The 27,780-nt window shown below is 46.9% G+C and overlaps 1 protein-coding gene across 1 annotated transcript in view; it reads left to right on the forward strand.

Moving 5' to 3' along the window:
• RBM20 (RNA binding motif protein 20) overlaps nucleotides 1-27,780 on the forward strand; it is a 63,654-nt gene that overhangs the window by 27,591 nt on the left and 8,283 nt on the right. Inside the window, exons 8-12 of the mRNA XM_027113084.1 lie at nucleotides 5,785-5,864; nucleotides 8,074-8,722; nucleotides 15,336-15,440; nucleotides 16,828-17,488; nucleotides 19,034-19,168. Coding sequence (XP_026968885.1) covers nucleotides 5,785-5,864; nucleotides 8,074-8,722; nucleotides 15,336-15,440; nucleotides 16,828-17,488; nucleotides 19,034-19,168 — 1,630 coding nt within the window. The remainder of the gene's footprint in view (nucleotides 1-5,784; nucleotides 5,865-8,073; nucleotides 8,723-15,335; nucleotides 15,441-16,827; nucleotides 17,489-19,033; nucleotides 19,169-27,780) is intronic.

Genomic DNA, 27,780 nt, shown 5'->3' on the forward strand with positions numbered 1-27,780 from the left:
GTCCTCAGAGCACACTTTGAGTGGCTAGAAAACATTTTTCCTGACCTTTAGTAAGGATTTTCTGCTTCCCAAGCAGTCACACTGCCTCTATGTGCAGGCATCTCAAGGCATGTTTCCACTGCATAGAAATATGTGCCTTGTGGTCCCTATGTTGACCTGAGTCAGCTAGAACTTTAGCATAATGGCTAAAGTAAAAAAAGAAATGTTTTCACTCACGTAACTAAAAAGACCAGGAGTAGCCCTGGCTGCAGGCAGGGCTGCTTTCAGGGCCCAAATGCTCTCATGAGGACTTGGTTTCTCTCCACTCTGCTTTCGGTTCGCTTGGCTTTGTCATTGGGGTCTCCCCGCGGTGGCCCCTGACAGCCCCCGGCTCTCTCCTCTAGGCGGCGCGATGGCTTCAGTGATTCCAGCAGCTCTGGCGCCTCAGCCTCCCATTTCCTTCACCAAGAGAAAGCTGGAGTTTTTCCTAGTAGCTCCCACAGAAGTCCCGAAAGTCATTCCAATCAGGCTAGCTTTGGACACATGCTCTTCCCGGAGCCAGTCTCTGTGGCCATGCTGTGACTGGCCAGGCCTGTGTCACCTGCTATGTCCTGGGAGCAGGCTGCAGAAGAGAGGATGGTTCCTGGGGAGGCAGACAGCGAAGCGCTGTATCCACATGTGTCACTGTATCCTCATGTGTCTCTGGGCCAAAGGGCTACCACATGGGGTCCCGCCAGGGCTTGCAGAGGTGGGGGACATTTTGGTGGGTCTGTGTCCTGGAACTTTACCTTTTGCTCACCAGGCAAAGTGGAGGGAGAAGAAGGAGAGATTTTAAGGCATTTTCTCCTCTCCTCTCTTGAATATTTCCTCATGCCAGTAATCTTGTCTCACTCTTTGTGGCAGAGATTTTATTCCTCAGGGCGTTTGGGGCAGAAACTTTCACGTAATAGGTGTCCAACAAATGTGTGAAATGAATGAGAAAGAGAAAATCTGAAGGAACAGTAAAAAAGTGAGTGTTTTCCTGCCTGCAGACCTGCGTGACAAGATTGGTTATTCTATAGAGACTTCCCCAGAGTCACAGTGTCTTACCGGCAGAAGGGAACTTGGAATAGTTTAAATCTGTGTGTTCCAGTCACTCCATCAGAAAACTGTCAGGGGAGTTTTCAAGTCCTCTTGCCCAGATGTTCTCATTTAGTGGATTGGGGTGGGACTGAAGCTCCCAGGTGGTCTGGGGACAGCGGGCCTGGTTTCAGTGTCACTGGTAAGTTGCCAGCCCTCCTGGCCACAGAGATGGTCCCTGGCCCTGGGAAGCAGTCTTGTGAGTGGTCCATGATGCTCTTGGTTAGGAAGAATAAATCAGCAAATGATGATTGAGGGTCTTTTCCATATAACATGTGGTGCCGAGAGCTACAATGAATATGAGAATAGTCCTCACTTGGGGAAAGTTTGCTGTCTCACTTGTGATTATTTTCCCAATCACAGAACAGCCTCCTGGGGCCCCTGTCAGCCCAGCGCCCCCCGAAGTTCCTTTTGTTCAGGTCGCACGGCCCCGGTGAGTCAAGGAATGGGGTTATTGATCGCAGCCGTTAGTGGCACAGGGCCCCGCATGGAATGAGCACTCCACGATGACTGGCTGGAGAGATGGAGGGATGGGCTGACGAGAAAGATCATGACAGTCTACAAATACTATATGCTGGGGTTGGCGGAGATAAACTGGGGAGATAAACAATTCTCGTGATTTCAACCTGAGTGCGTACGTGTGGAGCTCCTAGAAGTTCAGTGGCAAAAGGCAGTGTGACTTGCTTGTGTAAAGAAGGGAGAGATTCCTGAGTAGGGCCTTGAAGGGTGAGGCAACTTAATGAAACAGAGAGGGGGTTTCTGGGCAGCAGTCGGGTGAGAAGAGATGTAGAGCCTGGAAAGCACACTCATGTCAGAAACAGTCAGGGCTGCTGGGACAGGATCTGGCTCTGACAAGTTCAGGGCTCATCTGGAAGGTTTCAGCATCTTCCTGGGACTCTGGAGACATGTAGAACAGCCGCGGAGGGGTCCGGAGGCACAAAACTCTCTGGCAGCTTCCTTTATGCTGGCCCAGCATCTGCCTCCCTCTGAGGGCACACTTTCCTGGGACTGTATGGGGCTTGGAAGCTCACCCTTGTCCTAAAGTAGCAAGATGTGTTGACCAAGAGCACTGTGGATGGTCCCCTGGGGGCTTGTTGACAGTGGAAATGGATTCACCGTGGGTGGCGGGGGGGGGGGGTTCAATATACAATTCTGTCTACTTTTGTGTGTGTTTGAAATGTTCTGCAATAAAAAGGTACCCCCAAACATCATCGCAGACCTACTCCGTTCTCTTCCGTTTCTACTCCCCTGCAGCGAGTACAGCTTTATTGTACCTGCCTCCTTTATACCTTTAACCACAGGATAACGAGGCCAGGCCTGAAGAGGAAGATGGGGAGGATTTTCTTAGAGTGAAAAGTTGATTCTGTTATTTGAAAATCTTTGGCCACTTCTGACTCCTTCTCAGATGGCAGCTGGCAGGGTGTTTGGGCCAGAGAGTGCCAACAATTTGGAATTATCACTTAAAAGAGAGAAACTGACCTCTGGTCCTCAGAGGGGGGTCACAGTGCCTGTGACCGCCAGCCCCAGCGTATAGCATTTGCAGATCGTCATGTCCTTTCTCGTCAGCCCATCCCTCCATCTCTCCAGCCAGTCATCGTGGAGTGCTCATTCCATGCGGGGCCCTGTGCCATTAACGGCTGCGATCCATAACCCCATTCCCTGCCTCACTGGGGCCGTGTGACCTGAACAGAAGGAACTTCAGGGGGTGCTGGGCTGACAATGGCCCCAGGAGGCTGTTCTGTGATTGGGAAAATAAGGGGCAAGGAAATAGTTAAGCCCAGAAGAGGCTCTTCTAGCCCCCAAAGAACTCTGGATGCATCTCTTTGACCCCCAGGGGACCACATTGGGCCACTAGAGGGTGTTTCCATCTGTGGTGCTTGACTGGCTGCTCTGCCCTCATCAGGCGGCACCCGGAGGGGAAGGGTCCGAGGGGCTGCTGTCTGTGGTGGTGGAGATGCAGAAGGCACCATGAGCTCCTAGAACACCTCTGGCTCTGACCCTGGCCTGACCTGCCCGTCCCTGCAGGTCTTAACCCCACCACCCATGCTACCCCTGGGTAACCGGCAGAACCTCAGCTGCTCCCTGACCAGGCCCCCTCCTCTCACCCCAGGCTCTCCTGGATCTGGACTGGAAGGAACAGTCACGAGGATATGAGATTCCAGAGAGCAGAAGAAAAGTGTTGGGGACTCTGGGGACTCTTTTTTGCCACAGAAAGTCCCTGATCCAACCCCCTCAGGGAATTTGTGTGCTCTGAAAAGTCGCCATGGTACATTGTACCCAGCTTGGAGGCACATTCTTTAGCCTTCGCCTGTTCCAGCTTGGCAGGATGAGGACAGATTTGGGACTTGGGATGTGGCCTCCCCGGTGCCAGGAGATCTTATCACACGTCCCTGCACTGGATCCTGATGGCTCCCTCCGGCTTTCCCAAGCTGGCCCGCATGGAGGCAGTGCTGCAGTGGGTCTCCTGCGGACCAGCCATCCCAGGCGGGCCTCTCCCATGATGGTGCAGTAGGCAACTTCCACCTTGTGGCCCAAGGTGGGGAGGCAGAAGGAAGACCCACTCAGTGGAATCACCTCCACGTGAACCTTCTTGTTCTACCCACAGGTGGTGACCAACAACGCTGGTGGGAGGACAGATGGTCTCGGGTGGGGTGGAAGGAAGCATCCTGGGCAGTAGCCTTCTTCTCCGCCCAGGCCCACAGCCCCAGCTCTTTTGTTGCTTGGCCTTCGGTCTCTGCTTCTGGTCCAGTTTAAGCAGCTCAGGTGCTAGTTGACAGTGCAGGGCTTGGGTGATCTTGTTACTTGTAGGTGACACTTCCATGTGCTTACAGAGGGTCAACCTTTATAGCTACAGTCAGATGAAAGGGACCATTTGCCAAAAGTGTGAGGCTCCTTTCGGGTGGGTATCCTGACCAGTGCTCAGTTCCTGGGCCTTTTCTTGAACGGGGATTGACTACCTTCTTGACCTCCTCCTTCTTCACAACCACAGGGCTAGCAGTCACTTCCTTCTCTTTGACGTTCTCTCCTCTTGCATTTCGAGTTGACAAGAGATCCCTCCCTGGCTTGAACATTTTACATCCTTTCCCTAAGTCCGAGCTCTGACTTCTCCCCTGAACCCACAGGCAGCTCCTCCTTTATTCTCTCCTGAACTGTTTTCCCAGCCCGAGCTTCAATCTTAACAATAACACAGATAAGCAGCTGTGCACTAAGAGGACTACAGAATTCTAGTCCCAGCTAATCACAGAGCTCAATTCATATCTCTGGTCCTGGGTTTCACACCTATAAAATGAGATATTTGATGGTACCTAACATTTGTGTAGCTCTAAGATTTCATGATCCTTTGTTAAGTACGTAGGAAAAAAAATTGAGGATAAAAAGAGCAGTTGATTAAGTTTCTTAATAAAATTCTTTGTCAAAAGTTGACATCACCAGGCTTCCCTGGTGGCGCAGTGGTCGAGGGTCCGCCTGCCGATGCAGGGGACGCGGGTTCGTGCCCCGGTCCGGGAGGATCCCACATGCCGCAGAGCGGCTGGGCCCGTGAGCCATGGCCGCTGAGCCTGCGCGTCCGGAGCCTGTGCTCCACAACGGGAGAGGCCGCAACAGTGAGGGGCCCGCATACCGCAAAAAAAAAAAAAAAAAGTTGACATCATAGACTGAGGGTTTTTAGGTCTTTTTTTAACCTCAGTATTACTGAGATATAATTCACATACCATAAATTCAGCCTGTTCCATACACTTTAATTGGATGAATTTTGTGTAGTCTTTTGGAAAATGCTTCCATCCTTCTGTGCTCATGAATTTCTTTTTTTAATCATTTATTTTTTATTGTTTTGTTAATGTTTGGCCAGTGTGGGTTTAGGAAAGGGCTTGGGTTGGGATTTGGGAGCTGGCGTGGTCCTGTCCTGGCACAGTCATCCCATAGTAACTTCTGGGAAGGGCAGAGCCTTTGGGTGCCTGGCCTCCTCAGCTGGGAAGCCTGGCTCACAGCCTGCGCTGCCCACCTTGCAGGTTTACGTTGAGCACCAAATGACCCCTGTGGATCCCCGCACTGAAGTCAGGAGTTGCAGGAAGCATGGGGCATAGAAAGGACCTTGGAGTTAAAATGCCTGTTGTCAGGTCCTGATTTTCTAATGATCTCTGTGACCTTGAATGTGTTCCTTAACACAGCACAACCCCAGGAGTCACCGTAGAACACAATGTGGCTGGCGGCTGGAACTGTGCCAGGCAGAACTCTGCCTCAATGACCTCTCTGGGTCTCAGTTTCCTCAGGTGTAAAATGTGGAGGCTGCATGTTAGTGATCTTCAAGTCTCTTTCCAAGTTATAATGCCTTCCTCCCTCCCGCCCTCTTTCCCTTCCTTCCTTTCACATTTTAGATATTTGCTTTTATTTGGAAGGAGGTGGGAGGTGGGTATTAACAAATGCTGCTTTTTCCCAGCATGTGGGTGGTGAGCCTCAGGCTCCTTCCTTCCCAGCTCAAGGGATGCCACGTGCCCTGGACCACGCAGCCCCACCACCATTCAGCATTATGGTCATACTCTTCATCCTCTGGATTAAACTTTTTCTTCCCCTAAAAAGGCACTTTTCCCCCTTTGGTGGACAGGGCAATGAACCCAAGTCCTAGCTGCTTCCTTCTGGTGTTTGCAAGACCATCTCTGGTCTGATGGTGACCCCTCTGACTTTGCCTAGAAACCTGGGAAAGCCGTGGCTGCCATCATCCAGGACATCCATTCCCAGAGGGAGAGGGACATGTTCCGGGAAGCAGACAGGTGAGGCCCGGTCTCAGGTCTCAGGGCAGATTCTGCGTCATTGGAACATTCTCCCCTTTCTCTTTCTCAGGGGTATTTGAGTCACTCTGTGCTCTGCCCTTGCCTCTGCCCTGTCCATCAGCCTCTCTGGGCCCTATATTTCCATGTGCCTGATGGAACGCATCAGTCCAGTCCAGTGCTCAGGTTAAACCTCAGAAAAGTTCAAGATGCTAAGCTTCCCCTCAGCTGCGCCTCCTTTGTTGTCAAGGAGTATAGGAGGGGATCTGCTGATATACAGCTCTCAAGGGCAAATGTACACTCTGCTAAAACAGCCTGAAAGTGTGTCTGTGTGTTGTGTGTGTTGTGCATGTGTGTTTGGTGTGTGTTGTGGTTGTACTGTGTTTGTGGTGTGTTGTGTGTGTGTGTGGTGTGTGGTTGTACTGTGTGTGTGTTGTGTTTGGTGTGTGTGTGTGTTTGTATTGTGTGTTGTGTGGTTGTATTGTGTATGTGGTGTGTTTGTGTGTGGTGTGTTCTGTGTGTGTTTAGTGTGTGTAGTGTGGCTGTATTGTGTGTGTGTTGTGTTTGGGGTGTGTGTGTTTGGTGTGTGTTGTGTGGTTGTATTGTGCGTGTGGTGTGTGTAGTGTGTTGTGTTTGGTGTGTGTGGTGTGTGGTTGTATTGTGTGGTGTGTGTGTTTGGTGTGTGTTGTGTTGTAGTGTGTGTGGTGTGTGTATGTGGTACATATGTGGGTGTATGTGTGGTGTGTATGTGTGGTGTGTATGTGTGGTGTGGGTGTATGTGTGGTGTGTATGTGTGGTGTGTATGTGTGGTGTGGGTGTATGTGTGTGGTGTGTATGTGTGGTGTGTATGTGTGGTGTGGGTGTATGTGTGTGGTGTGTATGTGTGGTGTGTATGTGTGGTGTAGGTGTATGTGTGGTGTATGTGTGTGGTGTGTATGTGTGGTGTGTGTGTCTTCTGTTTAGAGCCAGCCCTTGATTTTTCTTGAGCTGAATGTAGGTGTAGAAACATCCATGACCTGACCAGTCATTTACTCTGAACATCGAGTGCAGTCACATTTCCAACTCATTTCTCCCAGCTGAAGTTGTGACCCTGCCAAGCCCGGGCTACAAGTTCACCACTGTCACTGCCCTATGGAGACAGTCCCTGCAGAGGCCACTGTGGAAAAAGCAGGAGCGGCACCTGGCCGGCACATTCTGTGGCTCTTACCCAGGGCTGCCGCAGATGGCACCCTAACCTCGCTGCAGAGGGCCCGGCCCAGGCTGCTTCCCCAGTGGAGGTCAAGGCTGGTCCCAGTGAGCCACGTCTCTTGTCCCCTGGTCAGTGAGGACTGCATGGTTTTCCTGTATTTGGGAACCAAATGAAAGTTGCCTGTCCTTTTAGAATGTCAGGTGGATGACTCAGTTGACCTGCTTAATAACAACCTGTGTGTGTGTGTGTGTGTGTATGTGTATCTTTGTATATAGCTGTTTCAAGTTTGGGATTTTTGTTCGTCTGTTTGTTTTTAATATTATAGTTGTTTGGGTTTTTAAAAGACTGTGAAGCCACACCGTGACCCTGCAGTTCTGTGGTAGAGTCGGGGTGCAGGTGACCAAGAGGTCTTGCTCTGAACCCTATACAGGCTGGGGTCTTTTTCTGTGTTTCTGTTTCTTCATCTGATACATGAGCAGGTCAGGGCTCTAAGGATTCTTCCAACCCCAAAATGCCTTCCTAGAAAAATGGAACCCAATAGGTGGCCTTTATTTCGGTAGAGGCCAGGTGGAGGGGCGGCTTCAGTCTCATAGTCAAGAGGTCGGCTGATTGAACCCCGGGGTTAGGCAGTCTTGCCTACCAGGCTGGACCAGGGCAACTCGGCGCACCCCGCCCCCGCCCACCAGGAGAGTCTCCTCCTCCCTGAGCGTAGCTCATTTCCAAGAGGAAGAGAACTGGGGTGAGCCAGAACAGGCCAATTTTTCATCCCAGTTCCCAGGAGCAGAATGAGTAAAGGGGCAGAAAGCCCCCAGGACTGTGCTCAGGGAAAATCCCTCCCAGAAGCCTGGAGGGAGGAAAAGCTTGTTCCTGGACCTTTCTGTGCGCTCTGCGCAGTTGTGGTGAAGCGTGTTATGGCCAGGTGGGGTCACGCGCACAGTATGTCTGTTGCAGAGACGGGGTGTATCTGGGGATGGAGGCTGAGGAAGGTGCAGATTCTAAAACGGCTCCTTTGCTCCCTCACAGATACGGCCCAGAAAGGCCGAGATCTCGAAGTCCGGTGAGCCGGTCATTGTCCCCGAGGTCCCACACTCCGAGCTTCACCTCTTGCAGCTCTTCTCACAGCCCCCCAGGCCCCTCTCGGGCTGACTGGGGCAGCGGCCGAGACTCGTGGGAGCACTCACCCTACACCAGGAGGGAGGAAGAGCGAGGCCCGGTCCCCTGGAGGGAGAACGGGGAGGACAAGAGGGACAGGATGGACACGTGGGCGCATGACCGCAAACAGTACCCCCGGCAACTGGACAAGGCCGAGTTAGATGAACGGCTGGAAGGAGGGAGGGGCTACCGAGAAAGGCACCCGAGGTCTGGGTCCCCCAACCTGCTCCACTCCGCGTCGGGATACAAAAGCCGAGAAGACGGCTACTACCGCAAAGAGTCCAAGGGCAAATCGGACAAGTATCTGAAGCAGCAGCAGGATGTCCCTGGGAGGTCCAGGAGGAAAGATGAGGCCAGGCTGCGGGAAGGCAGACACGCCCCCCCTGACGGCTCGGGCAGGGAAGACGGGCTGGAACCGAAGGGCACCAAGTCGAAGCAGAGTGAGAAAACCAGAACCAAGAGACCTGATAGAGACCAAGACGGAGCTGATAGTAAAGAAAGCAAAATGGCAGAGAATGAGGTAATAATGTAATCCCTTCCGCCAGGTAAGGAGAGGCAGGTCCCACGGGAGAATACTATTAATAGAATGGTATGAACGTTTATTGAGTGAATGAAAGATTTACTGAATGTTTACTCTGTACCAGGCACTGTGCTAAACACTTTATCTCAATTTAATCCTCACGGCAAGCCTATGAGGTAATACTAGTAATGATACTATCATTGCTATAGATGAGGAAACCGAGGCACAGAGAGTTTAAGTTAGTTGCCCAAGGACACACAGTCAGGAAATGGTGGAGCTGGAATGGTGATCTGGCTCCACAGCACCCTGCTGCCTTTACTAGAAATTAGGCAGCGACGTGATGCAAAGTCCTTCTATTTTGTCTGTTTGTCTAGAGTGGAACGGCCCTGAGGTGTTTGTACCCACAGACCGTGCCGGGGGAGATTAGACCTTTGGTTCGCTCCATCCTCTCTCCTGCCGAAAACGTCTACCAGTGTTGGAGCTTTGATGAGAGGTGGTAAAGGAGAAGCAGCCACCACCCATTCAGTGATACTGGGCACCCAGGGCTTGATGTGTTTCTCTAGACCCAGTCCACAGTGTTTTCCTTCCACTGGAATAAAAATGCTCAGTTGCTGGCTGGCACCTTTCATCCAAGTGCTTCAGCCAGGGCTCACAACGTGCTGCACGACTTCAGTTCACACAGGGGGTCACAAGGAGGACTCTGGGTACCAGGTTTATACTCTAGTTTGGCTTGCGCTTCTTTCTTGCCAGAGCCGCCTGCATTTAAGTAGGAGTGGGATGGTGGAGGTTGGCGAGGAGGTGGGGGTGGCCTGCATAAAGAATCCACTTAAAAAATCCTACATGCGGGCTTCCCTGGTGGCGCAGTGGTTGAGAGTCTGCCTGCCGATGCAGGGGACACGGGTTCGTGCCCCGGTCCGGGAAGATCCCACATGCCGTGGAGCAGCTGGGCCCGTGAGCTGTGCGTCTGGAGCCTGTGCTCCGTAACGGGAGAGGCCACAACAGTGAGAGGCCCGCGTACCGCAAAAAGAAAAAAAAAATCCTACGTGCATATCTTCTAGTCTGACCCAGGAGCTGTTGACAATGACTAAGTCCGAATAAGAATCCCAGGCCTCAACTCCATGAACACTGAAGGGCCGTGCTTTGGCCACGACTTTATTCCTACATGCGTTGCCGGGGGGGTGTGCTAGGCACAGGGGTTCAAAGATGAGTAGGAAGTAGTCATGTTATGGCAGAGATTAAGTTCTAGTGGTGGAAGCTAACCTACAAAAATAATTTACGTACAGTGGGGCCCCTGCTGGAGTCAAGTGGACAGTCAGCTCTGCACAGGAGAGAAGGAGAGCTGCACAGAGGAGGTGGCATTTGAGCTGGACATTGAAAGTGGGGAAAAAGGCAGTATGGGAAGCAGCAAGGGCAAAAGTGAGAAAGGAAGACTTTTTTTATTGCTGATTTATAATATATTAGTTTCAGGTTTACAACGTAGTGATTTGCTATTTTATAGATTACACTTCATTTAAAGTTATTATAAAATATTGGCTGTATTCCCTGTGCTTTACAATATATCCTTGTTGCTTACTTATTTTATACATAGCAGTTTATACCCCTTAATCCCCTACCCCTATCTTGACCCTCCCACCTTCCCAGTCCCTACTGGTAACTACTCTTTTGTTCTCTGTATCTGTGAGTTCTTTTCTGTTTTGTTATATTCATTCATTTTATTTTTTAGATTCCACATATAAGTGATAACATACACTACTTGTCTTTCTCTGTCTGACTTATTTCACTAAACATAATTCTCCCCGGGTCTATCTATGTTGTTGCAAATGGCGTTATTTCATTCTTTTTTACGGCCGAGTAATACTCCAGGTTCTTCATAACAGGGAAGACTGTTTTGAAGAACCTGGAGATACTCAACGTGGCTGTACCTTTAGGGCATATTAAAGGGTAATGTTTTTAAGAAGTAAAATCATGGCTCTCATACAAACATAAAATGAATACATGTCAAAGGTATTGTTTAACTCATTAATTAATGAGGGAACCAGTAAGATGTGAAAGGCTGTTCAGAGGAGAATCCAAAGAGCAGGCATATAGAGGCACTCAGTAATGCTGAGGTGAATTTGCTAATAGATGTGAAACTGGCCTGTTCTGTGGGAATCAGTGGCATCTCCAGCAGATAAAGTTCCTTCGCGTCTCTATGAACAAGAATCATTTGTACTATTATCACATTTCTGCAGTTTACAAAGTTGTGAAATAGCTCAGTTCAAGCTAATGAAAGGTGCAGACTCCGATAGAATCAAGTACCCTGGAAGGGTGCCGGACAAATGCCCAGCCTTCCATTGGAAGGACTCCCAGCAACCTTTTTTGCCCATCTCAACGTCTGCCACAACTTCCCCTGGCAGAGCAGGGGAAGCACAGCAGATGAGATTAGGGAAGTGGGTGGGGTGGGCCCATGAAGGACCTCTTGTTTGTACTTGAACTGGATCCAGAGAAGCTGTGAACTAGTGGATGTTTTTAAGAAGAGTGTCTATGCTCAGAGGTGTCCAAGGGGCTGGTGATGGGTCAGTACCTTGAGAAAAGAAGGAAAGAGAGTGAGAGTTAGCAGGGCCTCAAGGCCTCATACACATACCACCAGTCTGGAACCCTCTGTCCCCCATGGCAAAGGGGCGGAGCTGCCCCTTTGCCCTCCTACCCACACTTCTGAGACTCTTTGGTAACTTCTCCTATTGTACCCACCCTACTTTCACTGGTTTGCACAACATTGCTCATTCATGGTGACGCATGCTGTGGACCATCCCAAGAGCCCCTGATGCAAAAAAAGCTTCCCAGAAAGGCCCCGTGGGTTTCCCCACAATTCTGTCCTTCTAGTAGGTTCCGCCTCTAATAGCCCTAGAGTGGGATCAGTAGGGACTTGTTGGGGTCCCCAGCAGATTGTTTCTGTGGGTTTGGAGCCAGGCAGCCAATACCATTTGATGGAATAACAGCAGAACAAAGAGTTTTCCTCACTGATCTCAAACTTCTCATCACAATCTTGAAAACAACCTAGAACCCACAGGGTTGCTCCAGGAGTCCGAGAACAGGCAGTGACTAAACTTGGGGAATGAAGGCAGCAGGGCTGCGGACAGGGTCCCTGCCTTTCTTATGATATACCAGGCACCTCCCACCACAGGGCCTTTGCACATGTTCCCCTGCCTGGGAGCTCCTCCCCCACCAAAGTCCATGTGGCTCCCTCCTCACTGTCGCAGTCTCCAACGTTTATTCTTGGCCACCACATAAAATCACAACATCCCAACCCACTTCTTTTCCTTCCCTGCTTTCTTTTTCTCGGTGGCATCTGTCTCCTTCTGACCTATCCCCTAATGTCTTTATTTATTTTATTTAGAGTCTGCTCTCCCTCCCAACCCTCCCCTACCCCCATCCCCCATGTAACCTCCATGAGGGCAGGAATTTTTGTCTGCTGTGCTCACTGCCCTGCCCCCAGCTCCTAGATTAGAGTTTGGCCCAGAGTGGGCATTCAATAAGTATTTGTTGAAGGAATGAATGACTGAACCCAGACTCTGGAGGTAGAGGCCTGGCATCTGAGAACCAAGTCACACCCTGTTCTTCTCAGCCTCAGTTTTCTTGTTTGTGAAATGGGTGTGATCACAAGGCTACTGTAGGACTTTAACAAGCTTGTGCTCACGGGAAACCCTGGGAGATTCTGGAGAGAGTGCCCAGTGCTGGGGAAGCCAGTGTGTGCACTGCTCAGTGTTTCTGGGTGGCCACAGCCAGACATGAGGCCCAGCCCTGACCATGAGACCAGAGGTAAAAGAAAGAAGTCAAGTCACTGAATAGGGAGACTTGGAAAGAAGCGCTCCCCCACTTTCCTGGAAGGGGCATCAGGGTTTACAGAACCAGGTGCCTAGAGAAGGGAAGCCAGGCAGCATGATTGAAGCCAAGGTGGAGAGCTGGGACCGTGGTGGACCAAGCAGGAGGTACCTGTCTGCTGGGGCAGCCACTGATCAGCTCCATTCTGTGGCTGCCATTCAGGCACAGCTGCCCTGTGTTGTCAGATTTCCCATTTCTTAGAGCAAGACCAAAGTCCAGATGCAGGTATCTGTATGAAATTTCCCACGTTTTAGAAACTGTATAGAACAAAACATGTCTGTGGGCCAGATGGAGCCCCAGGTGTCCCCAGAATGCAGCCCCCAGTATAAACAATCCCTAGGAGACAGAAATAGCAAACCCACTTATGTTCAGTTCAAAGCCCAGACAGAGACCCAAGCATGCTGGGAGGCAGGTGTGTACTTGTTATTCACTCCACCCTCTCCTACCTGTCTCCATTCTTGTACTGACCAGTGTTCGTGGAGCACCTAGCACTGGGGCTGCAGTTGTGAGCCAAAGCTAAAATGACTCTTGATCTCATGGAGCTCATGGTCTAATGAAAAGCATGCTAATCAAATAATTCCTTAAATGAGTACACGAGTGTGAGTGTGAAGTGCTAAGGAGATGGAGGATACAGTGCTCTTAGTGCCGGTAAGCAGGGGTCCCCTAACCTCTGGTTAGGAACCCGGCTGCACAGCAGGAGGTGAGTGGCGGGCAGGCGAGCAAAGCTTCACCTGCGGCTCCCGTCACTGGTGTTACTGCCTGAGCCATCCCCCGCCCCCCCCATCCCTCCCCGTCCATGGAAAAACTGTCTTCCACGAAACCAGTCCCTGGTGCCAAAAAGGTTGGGGACCACTGCCTGTAACGAATCAGAGGCTCTCCTTGGTTAGGATGTGCGGCTGCTGGGATTGAAAGGAAAGGCGGGTCTTTACTGGGTGAAGCAAAGGGGAAGAGAACGAAATGTTCAAGCAAGAAGGTGCCGTGAGGATAGGATAGATTTTGCACTTTGGAGTCGTCATTCCTCATCGCCTCGGGGAGAATACACTTGGGAGGGGGCTACAGAGCAGAAGTGGAAGACCACCTAGGAGGTGGTTTAGCAGTAACCCCGGCCCTGTGGTGGCAGCCCTGCTTGCAGCAGTTGGGACCTAACACATTGCTCCCTGAGCTGCTTGGTGGCGGGATGGGATGAGTGCCTTGGTTGCATTTGTCTGTTCCCTGTAAGCTGCTGTCACCTGGAAATGCTCCCAGGGCCAGGGGTGCGCTGAAAGGCACTGCTCTATCTCCTTTGCCTGCAGGGAGGGAGAGCAGGTCCGCCTGGCGGGGGGCTTTTGGCGACCAGGCTGTCCCTGCCTCTCCCAGCTTGAACTGGAGGGAGTCTCTTTACTGTGTTGACCTGGGCATGTGCTGCCGGAAGTGCCTGGGAAGGGTAAGGGCTATTTATTTTGACAAGGGAGGGCCATGGATAATTTATTCAGGAAGACAAAAATAAAGAAAAGGGGTCCCCTGTTGGTAGAAGCTCTGGATTCTGAGGGCTAAAAAGGCATTTGGAGCTGCTTTGAGCTCAGGTCGGCTCAGAAGGCTGGAGCAGAGCTTCCGCTCTGAACACCGGAAAGAGCAAAGACTCGAGGATTTAAACCGTCTTCTCCTGTCCCATAACAACTGGTTAAACCCGTCAGCCCTGAGCTCCTGCCCCGGCTGCCTCCTTGTCGGCAAAGACGGGTGTGTCTTCTCTTAAGAAATCAGAGCGAGAGTGGTTTACTTTGAGCCAACCTCGGCCAAAATTGTCGAGTAAATGCAACTTCCTCCCAAGAATGCCCAGGAACAGTGACTGATTTGGTGGCCAGAGTTTGTCGTGGGAGAACGTCCTCCTCAACCTTCTGAAATGGGAATTGGCAAACTTTTTCTACAAAACACCAGAGAGTAACTATTTTAGGCATATGGGCCACGAGGCAAAATTGAGGATATTATGTAGCTAATATAATATAAGCATTTAACATACAGCCATTTAGAGACATGAGAAGCATTGTTAATTCGCAGACTGTACAAAAAAGAGGAACTGAATCAGATTTGGCTTGAGGACTATAGTTGGCTGACCCCTGTTTTCAAGGCTGGTCAGAGACCCTAATTCTCAAAGCAAACATCTGCTTTCAGTTGTTCAATTTCCCAGACATGAGTACTAGTGTGAGGGACTTAATCTGAGGGAGGGAATAGGAGGAAGGAAGACGGGGCGGGATTGCTAGTTGGGGCTATAGCTCTACGACAGAGATAAGGCAAAAGAGAGGTGAGAGGGGCCCTGATTGGGTGACAACACCCTTCCTACCCATAAGTGGCCTGGAGGTGATTTTTTTTATGGCTAAGACTGATCTGTTGGTGAGGTGTCACCATGATGGTTGTGAACCCCAGGGTCGGTTCCCCCTTGGCCCCTTTACTCACCCTCACTGTCTACAGATTATACAGCTGCAAAAAGTACCCAGTTTGCCAGGGACGTTTGCCTCCCTAAAGCTGTGAAGACATTTCTGTGCCTCCGTTTGTGTGACCTTGAACAAGTTACTTAACCTCTCTGAGCCTCAGTTTCCCCATCTGTATAATGAAGATGATAATAGCACCTGCCTCTGAGGGGTTCTGTGAGGATAAAGGAAGTGATGTGTGTGAAACACACCCGACAGCATTAGCTGTGCTCAGTAGTGTTGTTTTCCTCGTGGCGTGCCCTCTGCCACTTCTCACTGTTGATTTGTTCTGCTCTTCCTTTGGTAAGGCTGAAAAAGAGGAACAGGACAGCATGGAAGAGAGCCCCCTGCATCTGGGCAGGCAGGAGAAAGAAACAGAGTCCTCTGATGCAGCGAACACAAAGGCAAGGAAGGTAAAGTTTGTCCCAGATGCTGGCAGTGTAGCCGCATCAACACAGCTGCCACCGGGCTCCAAGTCACAGGCATCCCCATCCTGCCGGGTGATGACCTGCTTGCTGCATGGGATGTGCATGAGACCCCACCAGCGGGTCTGTGAATGAAGCCAGCACTTCTTGGAGGAATGGCTTTGCCTGGGATCTTTGCACAGTCTTTATTGAGGAAATCTTTACCACATGCCTGGGCTCTGCCTCAGTCTTCAGTAACTTGGCCGCGCTTATAAGAGAAAACATGTGCCCAAAAAAGACTCAGGCTTCAGAGCCAGGCTCCCAAAATAGGCAGCTGCCTTGGGAGGGGCTGGAGGAGGAAGGGGGCTTTGGGTACTCAAGCTGGGGTCCTGAACCTCAGCAGGCCCTGACCCTGGGATTAACAAAACATCTACCGTGCTTGTAAAGATTATTTTACTTAATTAAAATGAAAAACCCAGTTACAGGGCTGGGGCTGCCACAGCAAAAAGAAGTGTCCTTGGAACGTGGCCAGCTTCGTGCCTTTCCGGCCAGGAGAGGCAGAGAGATGAGCATCGCTGGCAGGGAAACTGATCTCCTAAAGCTGGCTGCTGGGTCCATGGGCTGCTGGGGAAGCAAGGGGAAAGTTTCAGGAGGGGCCAAGTTTGAGCCATGGCTACGGAGGGTTGCACCCTTGCTGGGAGAGGTTGTTTGGGAGAATTTTGTAGGGACTTTGCTGCACTTAACATTTAGTGGTGCCCTACTTGCAAGGAAATAGCTCCAGAAAGTTGATGCGTGTAGCGCTTACAACTCAATCATTCATTTGTTCAAAAACTATTTATTTTTCAGAATTAAAAAAAATAAAATTTCCAGAAATTGATCAGAAAAAGATGAGCAGAGATTGAGATCTATTATTAGGAAGCAGGCTAAGTAACTTTCATTGGAATCCTACATGGGCATTAACAGTTAAGGTGTAGATGTAGGTCCGATGATATAGAAACACCTCTAAGCCACATTCCTGAATAAAAATGGGTTGCCCACAACTAAAAAAACAACTAAACAAAACAAAAGAAAAAAACTATTTATTGAGCACCTACTATATACCAGGAGTTGAAATTCTTTGTCCACTTGGTGGGTTAAACATTAAGGGCTTATTCCAACTCCTGTGCTGTTCGGAGCCTCATCCTAGGGATAAATCAATGATGAGAGACTTCTCATCACTCATCACAGTGATTTACAGCTCCTAATTACCCAGTAAATTTTCCCAGGTAGGAGTAAGATTGCTCAGCATCTTTCTGGTTTGAGGGGTCCTGTGGTCAAGGTTTGCACCCTCTTCTGGTTAAATACCAAGACCCATTCCTCAGCCACCCTCTGACCTCCATTCCTCATTTGTATTCAGGAGCAAGATTCGGAAAGTGGAAGTGAGGCAGAGGGGGAGAGCTGGTGCCCCACGAACATGGAGGAGCTGGTTACAGTGGACGAGGTGGGGGAGGAAGAAGATTTTATCATGGAACCGGACATCCCAGAACTGGAGGAAACTGTGCCCATCGAACAGAAGGACACAATCTGTCCAGAGATATGTCCCTGTGTGACAACCACCTTAGACCTGGACTTAACCAAAGAGTTCACCAAGGAGGGAGTCAAGACCGTAGGTAAGGAGGCTGTGGAAATCAGCCTCGAGTCGCCCAAAGAACTGCCGTCTGCTTCCGTGAGCTGCCCGAGTGACGTGGACGTGGAAACGCCTGGCCTAAATCTGGATGTTGAGCGGAAGCCAGCTGAACGCGAGACGGGCCTCGCACTGGAGGGCTCAGATTGCTACGAGATGCAGGCAAAGGGAGCAGAGAGCTCAGATGTTCGTCTGGCCCCTACACTCCAGCAAATGTCTTCCCCCAGGCCAGCAGAGGAGAGGGCCTGGCAGCCTGGCCCCTTTCTTGATGACTGTAAGGCCAGGGGGACCCTGGAAGATGGGGCTGGTGAAGGCAGCCCCTTGGAGGAGAAAGCCAGCCCCCTCACCGAAACAGACCTCCAAAGCCAGGCTTGCCACGGAGTGTCGACCCAGGGTAACTACCTCCTTTTTCTCCTGTGCGGTTGGGTTGATCGGATCACTGCTTCCCTAGAGCAGCGTAGGGGTGTGTGCAGGCTGGAACGAACAGAAGTAAGGTTTCAGCCAGCCTGAAAGCTGGTGCAGAAGGCAAGCTTAACAGCCTGGCTAAATTGTTAGAACTTTTAGGCAATTGGTGTAAAGGAAGTCGGATGGGTGGCCACACGTTTCTGAGAAGCAAGCTCAGATAGGACGGACTTCTCTGAATTTACGGGATCCCAGATGGACTGTGCCAACTAAATTAGCAAATGTTTGGAGTTATCAAAGGAGCTTTGGTTCCTAAGGATCGGCAAGCAGCCTCTCTTGCCTGCACCACCGAGGACCACCCAGGCCGTTGTTTCTGTGAGGCCTGAGTGAGGGGGCGGCGAGCGTGGGAGGCTGAGAAAGGAACGGGCAGAGGGAAGAATGAGGGGCTCACGAAGGGGCATGGCCGGTTCCCATTCTCACCACCTCAGACCCACTTTTCTCCAGCGTCTGACAGTGAAGCAAGACTTGTCCCGGGAGCTCCTCCACCTCCAGTGGAGGTGATGTGTGTCTGTGCCTGGCACTGTGACATCATGAAAGACAGAGTTTAAAATAGGCTAAGCCCTGTCTTCTGTGCCAAGTGGAAACTAAACATCCATCAAGGACTGTGGGGGAGGGGAGAGTAGTCCCTAATTTTCTCTCAATGAAAATAGCTAGAAATGCATTTTGCAGAAAGCCTGCAGCATTCCAGAGTTTGAAGTCAGGGGGATAAGAGTCGAGGGCAGAAAATATAGAGGAAAGGCTTAAAAATAAACATGTCAACCCAGTGCTCTGTGGCTGGCACGAGCTGGTAGGCGGGCTTGGACTTCCCTCCATGTCAAGCTGACCTGAGCTATTTTTCACCTGTGTGGATCGGAGTCTCCATGGAAACGCTGCTGTGAGCCGCCTTGTTGCTAGAGAAACACTGAGGCCTGGGCTGTGTCTACAGAAGGCAAGAATAAAGGAGCGAAGTGTTGTTCACCTTGCTCTGATCGAACCCCTTGTATTTTGCGGTATAGGTCTCGACGTGCACTGGTGTTAATGGCTTATTAGCTTAGCCAGCGTTTGGAGTTCATATTTAATAACACTGCTCGACAGGCTTGGGGTGAGAATGGCATTGCCTTTTCTGCCCGCCTCAGTGCTTCTGTGGACATCAGCACAATTTTTGCACTTCAATAATTCTTCTGCCTGCAGAGATGGAGTTGTTACTGAACCGGGGACACGGGGATAGATCATCCCAACCGAAGGCAGCAGCAGCCCATCCCCCCACAGACCTGATGCTGCTGCTTGCCAAGTTTTCTTGCGTGTGGCATTCTTTTGGCAGCGGAAGAAGCTCTTTGTTATAGCACTTTGGTTCTAATTAGCAGCCCTGGCCTAGTCTCACGTTATTAAGCAGCACAAGGGACTGTTTCCCATCACACAGTGCAAGGAGTACAATTGCAGGGATTGTTTGAGGCATGTTGTGTTTCATTACCGCTTTGCCCTGGCTCATGTTTTGCAGATAACTCCAGGTACATGGAAGTGAAATCTCTGGACGTAAGGTCACTGGAATACGCTGAAGTGGAGCTGAAACAGCCCCTTTCTTTGCCTTCCTGGGAACCTGAGGATGTGTTCAGTGAACTTAGCATTCCTCTAGGTGGGTGAAATACACAGTCCTTCCTGAGAATTTGGCTCCAGGAAAGGATAGTCCTGTAGTAACATCTAAGAGCTTGAGAGGGCTTTTTGTCATTTTGTTGTCTTTCGTGTCTGATGCAATTACCTAGATGTGCGTGCTGCCTTAAAGTTTCTTGAAATTTCAGTCTCCCACGGTAGACCAGATACCTCATGGGGCCAGACGGCACTGCCCTGGGAGCCAGAGCAGAGCCTTGTTTTCCCTGTGAGGAAATGCTTTATTCCTGACCATACAGCCCTTATTCAGCCAGGGAAGCAGGGGCCAGCAGCTGCCATAAAGCCAATAGCTGACTCACTTTGTTATACAGCAGAAACCAACACAACATTGTAAAGCAATTATACTCCAATAAAGATGTTAAAAAAAAAAGAAACGCACCTCTTCTCCTAAGGTCTTCCCTGCCCTCCTGGTCCCAGCCCTTCTCAAAACAACGCTGCATTGTTTTCTCTTTGAGAGACCGGCTTCTCTGAGCCATAGATGCTGAATAGACTGCGTCTTGGGCAGACCCTATATAGTTGATAGAAGAGCACTGAACAGAGATGTGGGCCCCTGTCCTTGCCATGCTGGGTAACTGCATGTCCTCAAACAAGTAATACCCAGGAATGTTTTGGGGTTTTTTTTTTTCCAGTCACTGCAAGTCCTTTATTAACAAGTCAATTAGCCTCCGATGGGCTAGTCAACATGGAGGCTCACCCTTTCCATCAAGTTTCCTTTTCATCTGCTTTTAAAAATTTCGTTCTGTTTCCAATCCTCCAAGTGCGCCATTTAGTCAGATTCGAAGAGCAAACTTTCTTTTTTTTTAAAGGATGAGTTTGCTGCATAGCGTCCAGTATGCTCCAGGACAAAAACTAAAAAAAGCAAATACACACTGACCTTAGAATGAACTAAGATGATTGCCAGAAGGCCCTGGGTTTTTTTGATGTTGGAAAATAGTTGCAAAGGCTGCCTTTCAGGAAAAAGGTGCCAGACAGTTCATTTATGCACTCACTTAGTCAGCAGCCCCTCCTGGATAACGTGGCACTCCGTGAGACACTCAGGGGGAACTGAAAAATGGAACACAAGTCTCTTGGCATCTAGGAACTTAGAAATCTGTATGACACACACAGGCAAAAATTAAGAATAAATTCTCCTACCTTATAATTCATGTTTTATTTTATTTTTTATTATAAAAAGTGTGAAAGATTATTATAACCAATTTTAAAAACCATATGAAGTAAATATTAAATGTTGTATCTCTTCCCTCCAGTCTCTCCCCCTCGCCAGAGGTAGCCACTGTCATACCCACAGATAGTTCTTCTCCCACAAAAATAGGATCAAACTATACACGTGATGTTGTGCAATTTGCTTTTATAACGTGACAGTGGGTCTTAGAGATCTCTTCACGTCAGTACATAGAGAATGCATTCTTCTTAACCACTGCAAATATTCCATCTTAAAAGCTGTACCATACATTCTCGATCCATTCGTCTACCAATGAACATTATGTTTTCTTTCTTTTTTCCATTATTAAAATGCTATAATAGTTAGGCTTTTACCATTTACCATGTAGGCGCCACTTCTAGTATTCTTCTCATTGAACTCTCAAAACACCTGTGAGGTAAGTAATATTTTTATCCCTAGATCACAGATAAGAAATGAGATGCAGGGTTGCAAAGCTAACGAACAGCCCAGACTGGAGTCAGGATTCAAACCCCAGCACGTAGAGTCCCTGTGCCAGCTGCCTCTGAGCTTGGTTGCCTTCCAAACGCATTGTCACCTTTGTGTGTGAACCAGGATTTCTGGAGGATAACGTCCTGGCCCGGGGGAGGGGGGATGTCCATATATATTTGTATTTCATATTTTCATAATTGCCACTAAATTGTTCCCCAAAAAGATTATACCAGTTTTCAGTGCTACCTCAAGTGAGAGTACTCATTCCCCACATCCTCGCCAACTTTGGATCTTATCAGTTTTTAATCTTTACCAACATGTTAGGAGGAAAATGGTAGCTCATTTTAGTTTTTAAAACACAGCTCTATTGAGGTATAATTGATGTTAATGAAGTGCACATAAGGTGCACAATTTGATGAATTTTGACACATGTATACACCTGTGAGACCATCACCACAACCAACGTAGTGAACATATTCCTCACCCCCCATATTTCCTGATACTCCTTTGTAATCCCTCGCTCCCACCCGCAGTCCCCAAGTAACCACTGCCCTCCTTCCTGTCACTAAATATTAGTTTGCATTCTAGAATTTTATGTAAAGGGAATTATACTGTATGTACTCTTGTTGCCTGGCTTTTTTCACTCAATAATTATTCTGAGATTCATCCAAATTGTTGGGTGTGTGGATAGTTGGCTTCTATTTATTGTTGAGGAGTATTGCATTGTGGTTATGGGTTGATCACATTTTGTTTATTCATTCAGCTGTTGATGGGCATTTGGGTTGTTTCTGGCTTGGGGGCTATTACATATTGTACTTTTATTCTTGATTATAGTCTCCGATTAGATTTTTTTTTAACAACTTTATCGGAGTGTAATTGCTTTACAATGTCATGTTAGTTTCTGCTGTATAACAAAGTGAATCAGCTATATGTATACATATCCCCATAACCCCTCCCTTTTACGTCTCCCTCCCACTCTCCTTATCCCACCTCTCTAGGTGGTCACAGAGCACCAAGCTGATCTCCCTGAGCTATGCAGCTGCTTCCCACTAGCTAGCTATTTTACATTTGGGAGTGTATATATGTCAATGCTACTGTTACTTCATCCCAGCTTCCCCTTCCCCTTCCCCAAGTCCTCTAGTCCATTCTCTACATCTGCGTCTTTATTCCTGTCCTACCCCTAGGTTCATCAGAACCATTTTTTTTTAGATTCCATATATATGTGTTAGCATACGGTATTTGTTTTTCTCTTTCTGACTTACTTCTCTCTGTATGACAGACTCTAGGTCCATCCAGCTCACTACAAATAACTCAATTTCGCTTCTTTTTATGGCTAATATTCCACTGTATATATGTGCCACATCTTCTTTATCCATTCATCTGTCGATGGACACTTAGATTGCTTCCATGTCCTGGCTAGTGTAAATAGTGCTTCAGTGAACACTGTGGTACATGACTCTTTTTGAATTATGGTTTTCTCAGGCTATATGCCCAGTAGTGGGATTGCTGGGTCCTATGGTAGTTCTATTTTTAGTTTTTTAAGGAACCTCCGTACTGTTCTCCATAGTGGCTGTATCAATTTACATTCCCACCAACAGTGCAAGAGGGTTCCCTTTTCCCCACACCCTCTCCAGCATTTATTGTTTGTAGACTTTTTGATGATGGCCATTCTAACTGGTGTGAGGTGATACCTCATTGTAGTTTTGATTTGCATTTCTCTAATGATGGGTGATGTTGAGCATCTTTTCATGTGTTTGTTGGCCATCTGTATGTCTCCTTTGGAGAAATGTCTGTTTAGGTCTTCTGCCCATTTTTGGATTGGGTTGTTTGTTTTTTTGATGTTGAGCTGTATGAGCTGCTTGTATATTTGGGAGATTAATCCTTTGTCAGTTGCTTCGTTTGCAAATATTTTCGCCCATTCTGAGGGTTGTCTTTTTGTCTCGTTTATGGTTTCCTTTGCTGTGCAAAAGCTTTTAAGTTTCATTAGGTCCTATTCATTAATTTTGCTTTTATTTCCATTTCTCTAGGAGGTGGATCGAAAGGGTCTTGCTGTGATTTATGTCATAGAGTGTTCTGCCTATGTTATCCTCTAAGAGTTTTATAGTGTCTGGCCTTACATTTAGGTCTCTAATCCATTTTGAGTTTATTTTTGTGGATGGTGTTAGGGAGTGTTCTAATTTCATTCTTTTACATGTAGTTGTCCAGTTTCCCAGCACCACTTATTGAAGAGGCTGTCTTTTCTCCATTGTATATTCTTGCTTCCTTTATCAAAGATAAGGTGACCGTATGTGCATGGGTTTATCTCTGGGCTTTCTATCCTGTTCCATTATCTATATTTCTGTTTTTGTGCCAGTACCATACTGTCTTGATTACTGTAGCTTTGTAGTATAGTCTGAAGTCAGGGAGTCTGATTCCTCCAGCTCCGTTTTTCTTTCTCAGGATTGCTTTGGCTATTCAGGGTCTTTTGTGTTTCCATACAAATTGTAAAGTGTTTTGTTCTAGTTCTGTGAAAAATGCCATTGGTAGTTTGATAGGGATTGCATTGAGTCTGTAGATTGCTTTGGGTAGTATAGTCATTTTCTCAATGTGGATTCTTCCAATCCAAGAACATGGTATATCTCTCCGTCTGTTTGTATCGTCTTTAATTTCTTTCATCAGTGTCTTATAGTTTTCTGCATACAGGACTTTTGTCTCCTTGGGTAGGTTTATTCCTAGGTATTTTATTCCTTTTGTTGCAGTGGTAAATGGGAGTGTTCCCTTAATTTCTCTTTCAGATATTTCATCCATTAGTGTATACGAATGTAAGAGATTTCTGTGCATTAATTTTGTATCTTGTTACTTTACCAAATTCACTGATTAGCTCTAGTAATTTTCTGGTAGCAGCTTTAGAATCCTCTATGTATAGTATCATGTCATCTGCAAACAGTGACAGTTTTACTTCTTCTTTTCCGATTTGTATTCCTTTTATTTCTTTTTCTTCTCTGATTGCCATGGCTAAAGCTTCCAAAACTATGTTGAATAATAGCAATGAGAGTGGGCAATGTTGTCTTGTGCCTGATCTTAGTGGAAATGGTTTCAATTTTTCACCATTGAGAATGATGTTGGCTGTGGGTTTATTATATATGGCCTTTATTATGTTGAGGTAGGTTCCCTCTATGCTTACTTTCTGTAGATTTTTTATCATAAATGTGTGTTGAATTTTTTCCAAAGCTTTTTCTGCATCTATTGATTTATCATATGGTTTTTATCCTTCAATTTGTTAATATGGTGTATCACATTGACTGAATTGCGTATATTGAAGAATCCTTGCATTCCTGGGATAAACCCCACTTGATCATGGTATATGATCCTTTTAATGTGCTGTTGGATTCTGTTTGCTAGTATTTTGTTGAGGATTTTTGCATCTATGTTCATCAGTGATATTGGCCTGTAGTTTTCTTTTTTTGTGACATATTTGTCTGGTTTTGGTATCAGGGTGATGGTGACCCCGTAGAATGAGTTTCAGAATGTTCCTCCCTCTGCTATATTTTGGAAGAGTTTGAGAAGGATAGGTGTTAGCTTTTCTCTAAATGTTTGATAAAATTCACCTGTGAAGCCATCTCTTCCTGGGCTTTTGTTTGTTGGAAGATTTTTAATCACAGTTTCAATTTCAGTGCTTATGATTGGTCTGTTCATATTTTCTATTTCTTCATGGTTCAGCCTTGGAAGGTTGTACTTTTCTAAGAATTTGTCCATTTCTTCCAGGTTGTCCATTTTATTGGCATATAGTTGCTTGTAGTAATCTCTCATGATCCTTTGTATTTTTGCAGTGTCAGTTATTTCTTTTTCATTTCTAATTCTGTTGATTTGAGTCTTCTCCCTTTTTTTCTTGATGAGTCTGGCTAGTGGTTTATCAATTTTGTTTTTCTTCTCAAAGAACCAGCTTTTAGTTTTATTGATCTTTGCTATCATTTCCTTCATTTCTTTTTCATTTATTTCAGATCTTATCTTTATGATTTCTTTCCTTCTGCTAACTGTGGCGTGTTTTTTGTTCTTCTTTCTCTAATTGCTTTAGGTGTGAGTTTAGGTTGTTTATTTGAGATTTTTCTTGTTTCTTGAGGTTGGGTTTTATTGCTATAAACTTCCCTCTTAGAACTGCTTTTGCTGTATCCCATAGATTTTGGGTCGTTGTTTTTTCATTGTCATTTGTTTCTAGGTATTTTTGATTTCCTCTTTGATTTCTTCAGTGATCTCTTGGTTATTTGGTAGCGTATTGTTCAGCCTCCATATGTTTGTATTTTTTACAGTTTTTTTCCTGTAATTGATATCTAGTGTCATAGTGTAGTAGTCAGAAAAGATACTTGATACAATTTCAGTTTTCTTAAGTTTACCAAGGCTTGATTTGTAACCCAAGATATGATCTATCCTGGAGAATGTTCCATGTGCACTTGAGAGGAAAGTGTATTCTGTTGTTTTTGGATGGAGTGTCCTATAAATATCAATTAAGTCCATCTGGTCTAATGTGCCATTTAAAGCTGTGTTTCCTTATTTATTTTCATTCTGTATCATCTGTCCATCGGTGAAAGTGAAGTGTTAAAGTCCCCTACTCTTACTGTGTTACTGTCGATTTCTCTTTTTATGGCTGTTAGCATTTGCCTTATGTATTGAGGTGCTTCTATGTTGGGTGCATAAATATTTGCAATTGTTATATCTTCTTCTTGGATTGATCTCTTGATCATTATGTAGTGTCCTTCTTTGTCTCTTGTAATAGTCTTTATTTTAAAGTCTGTTTTGTCTGATATGAGTATTGCTACTCCAGCTTTCTTTTGATTTCCATTTGCATGGAATGTCTTTTTCCATCCCCTCACTTTCAGTCTGTACATGTCCCTAGGTCTGAAGTGGGTCTCTTGTAGACAGCATATATATGGGTCTTGTTTTTGTATCCATTCAGCCAGTCTATGTCTTTTGGTTGGAGAATTTAATCCATTTACATTTAAGGTAATTATCGATATGTATGTTCTTATTAACATTTTCTTAATTGTTTTGGGTTTGTTTTTGTAGGTCTTTTCTTTCTCTTGTGTTTCCTGCCTGCAGACGTTCCTTTAGCATTTGTTGTAAATCAGGTTTGGCGGTGCTGAATTCTCTTAACTTTTGCTTGTCTGTAAAGGTTTTAATTTCTCTGTTGAATCTGAATGAGATGCTTGCTGGGTGGAGTAATCTTGGTTGTAGGTTTTTCCCTTTCATCACTGTAAATGTGTCCTGCCACTCCCTTTTGGCTTGCAGAGTTTCTGCTGAAAGATCAGCTGTTAATCTTATGGGGATTCCCTTGTATGTTATTTGTTGCTTTTCCCTTGCTGCTTTTAATATTTTTCTTTGTATGTAATTTTTGATAGATTGATTAATATGTGTCTTGGCGTGTTTCTCCTTGGATTTATCCTGCATAGGACTCTGTGCTTCCTGGACCTGACTATTTCCTTTCCCACGTTAGGGAAGCTTTCAACTATAATCTCTTTCAATATTTTCTCAGACGCTTTCTCTTCTCTTCTTCTTCTGGGACTCCTATTATTCGAATGTTGGTACATTTAGTGTTGTCCCAGAGTCTCTAAGACTGTCCTCAATTCTTTTCATTCTTTTTTCTTTTTTTTGCTCTGTGGCAGTTATTTCCACTATTTTATCTTCCTGGTCACTTATCCATTCTTCTGCCTCAGTTATTCTGCTATTGATTCCTTCTAGAGAATTTTTAATTTCATTTATTGTGTTGTTTATCATTGTTTGTTTGCTCTTTAGTTCTTCTAGGTTCTTGTTAAACGTTTCTTGTTTTTTCTCCATTCTATTCCCAAGATTTTGGATCATCTTTACTATCATTACTCTGAATTCTTTTTCAGGTAGACTGCCTATTTCCTCCTCATTTGTTTGGTCTGGTGGGTTTTTACATTGCTCCTTGACGTGCTGCATATTTCTCTGTCTTCTGTTTTTGTTTAACTTACTGTGTTTGAGGTCTTCTTTTTGCAGGCTGCAGGTTCATAGTTCCCATTGTTTTTGGTGTCTGCCCCCAGTGGGTAAGGTTGGTTCAGTGGCTTGTGTAGGCTTCCTGCTGGAGGGGACGGGTGCCTGTTTTCTGGTGGGTGGGGCTGGATCTTGTCCTTCTGGTGGGCAGGGCCACGTCCAGTGGCGTGTTTTGGGGTGTCTGTAAACTTAGTATGACTTCAGGCAGCCTCTCTGCTAATGGATGGGGTTGTGTTCCTGTCTTGCTAGTTGTTTGGCATGGGGCATCCAGCACTGGAGCGTGCTGGCCATTGGGTGGAGCTGGGTCTTAGTGTTGAGACAGAGATCTCTGGGAGAGCTCTCGCTGATTGATATTACATGGGGCTGGGAGGTCTCTGGTGGTCCAGTCTTCTGGGCTCGGCTCTCCCACCTCTGAGGCTCAGGCCTGACACCCAGCTGGAGCACCAAGACCCTGCCAGCCACACAGCTTGGAATAAAAGGAAGAAAAAAATAGGAGAAAAAAAAATGAACAGATAGAACCCCCAAAAAAATGGTAAAAGCAAAACTAAACAGACAAAATCACACAAAGAATCATATACACACACACTCATAAAAAGAAAACAAACAAACAACAACAAAAAAAAACCCCAAACAGTTAGAACCCTAGGACAAATGGTAAGAGCAAATCTAAACAGATAAAACAACACAAAGAAACATATACATACACACTCACAAAAAGAGAAAAAATGGAAAAAATAATAGTAATTTTTAAAAAAAGAAGAAGAGAGCAACCAAACCAATAAACAAATCCACCAATGATGACAAGCACTAAAAACTAAACTAAGAGGAACATAAAAACCAGAAACAAATCAGACACAGAAAGCAAACCCCAAGTCTACAGTTGCTCCCAAAGTCCACCGCCTCAATTCTGGGAACATTTGTTGTCCATTCAGGTATTCCGCAGA

Source organism: Aethalodelphis obliquidens, unplaced genomic scaffold (genome assembly GCF_003676395.1).
Source record: "Aethalodelphis obliquidens isolate GAN/ISIS:26980383/991018 unplaced genomic scaffold, ASM367639v1 scaffold11, whole genome shotgun sequence".
Lineage (NCBI taxonomy): Eukaryota > Metazoa > Chordata > Mammalia > Artiodactyla > Delphinidae > Aethalodelphis > Aethalodelphis obliquidens.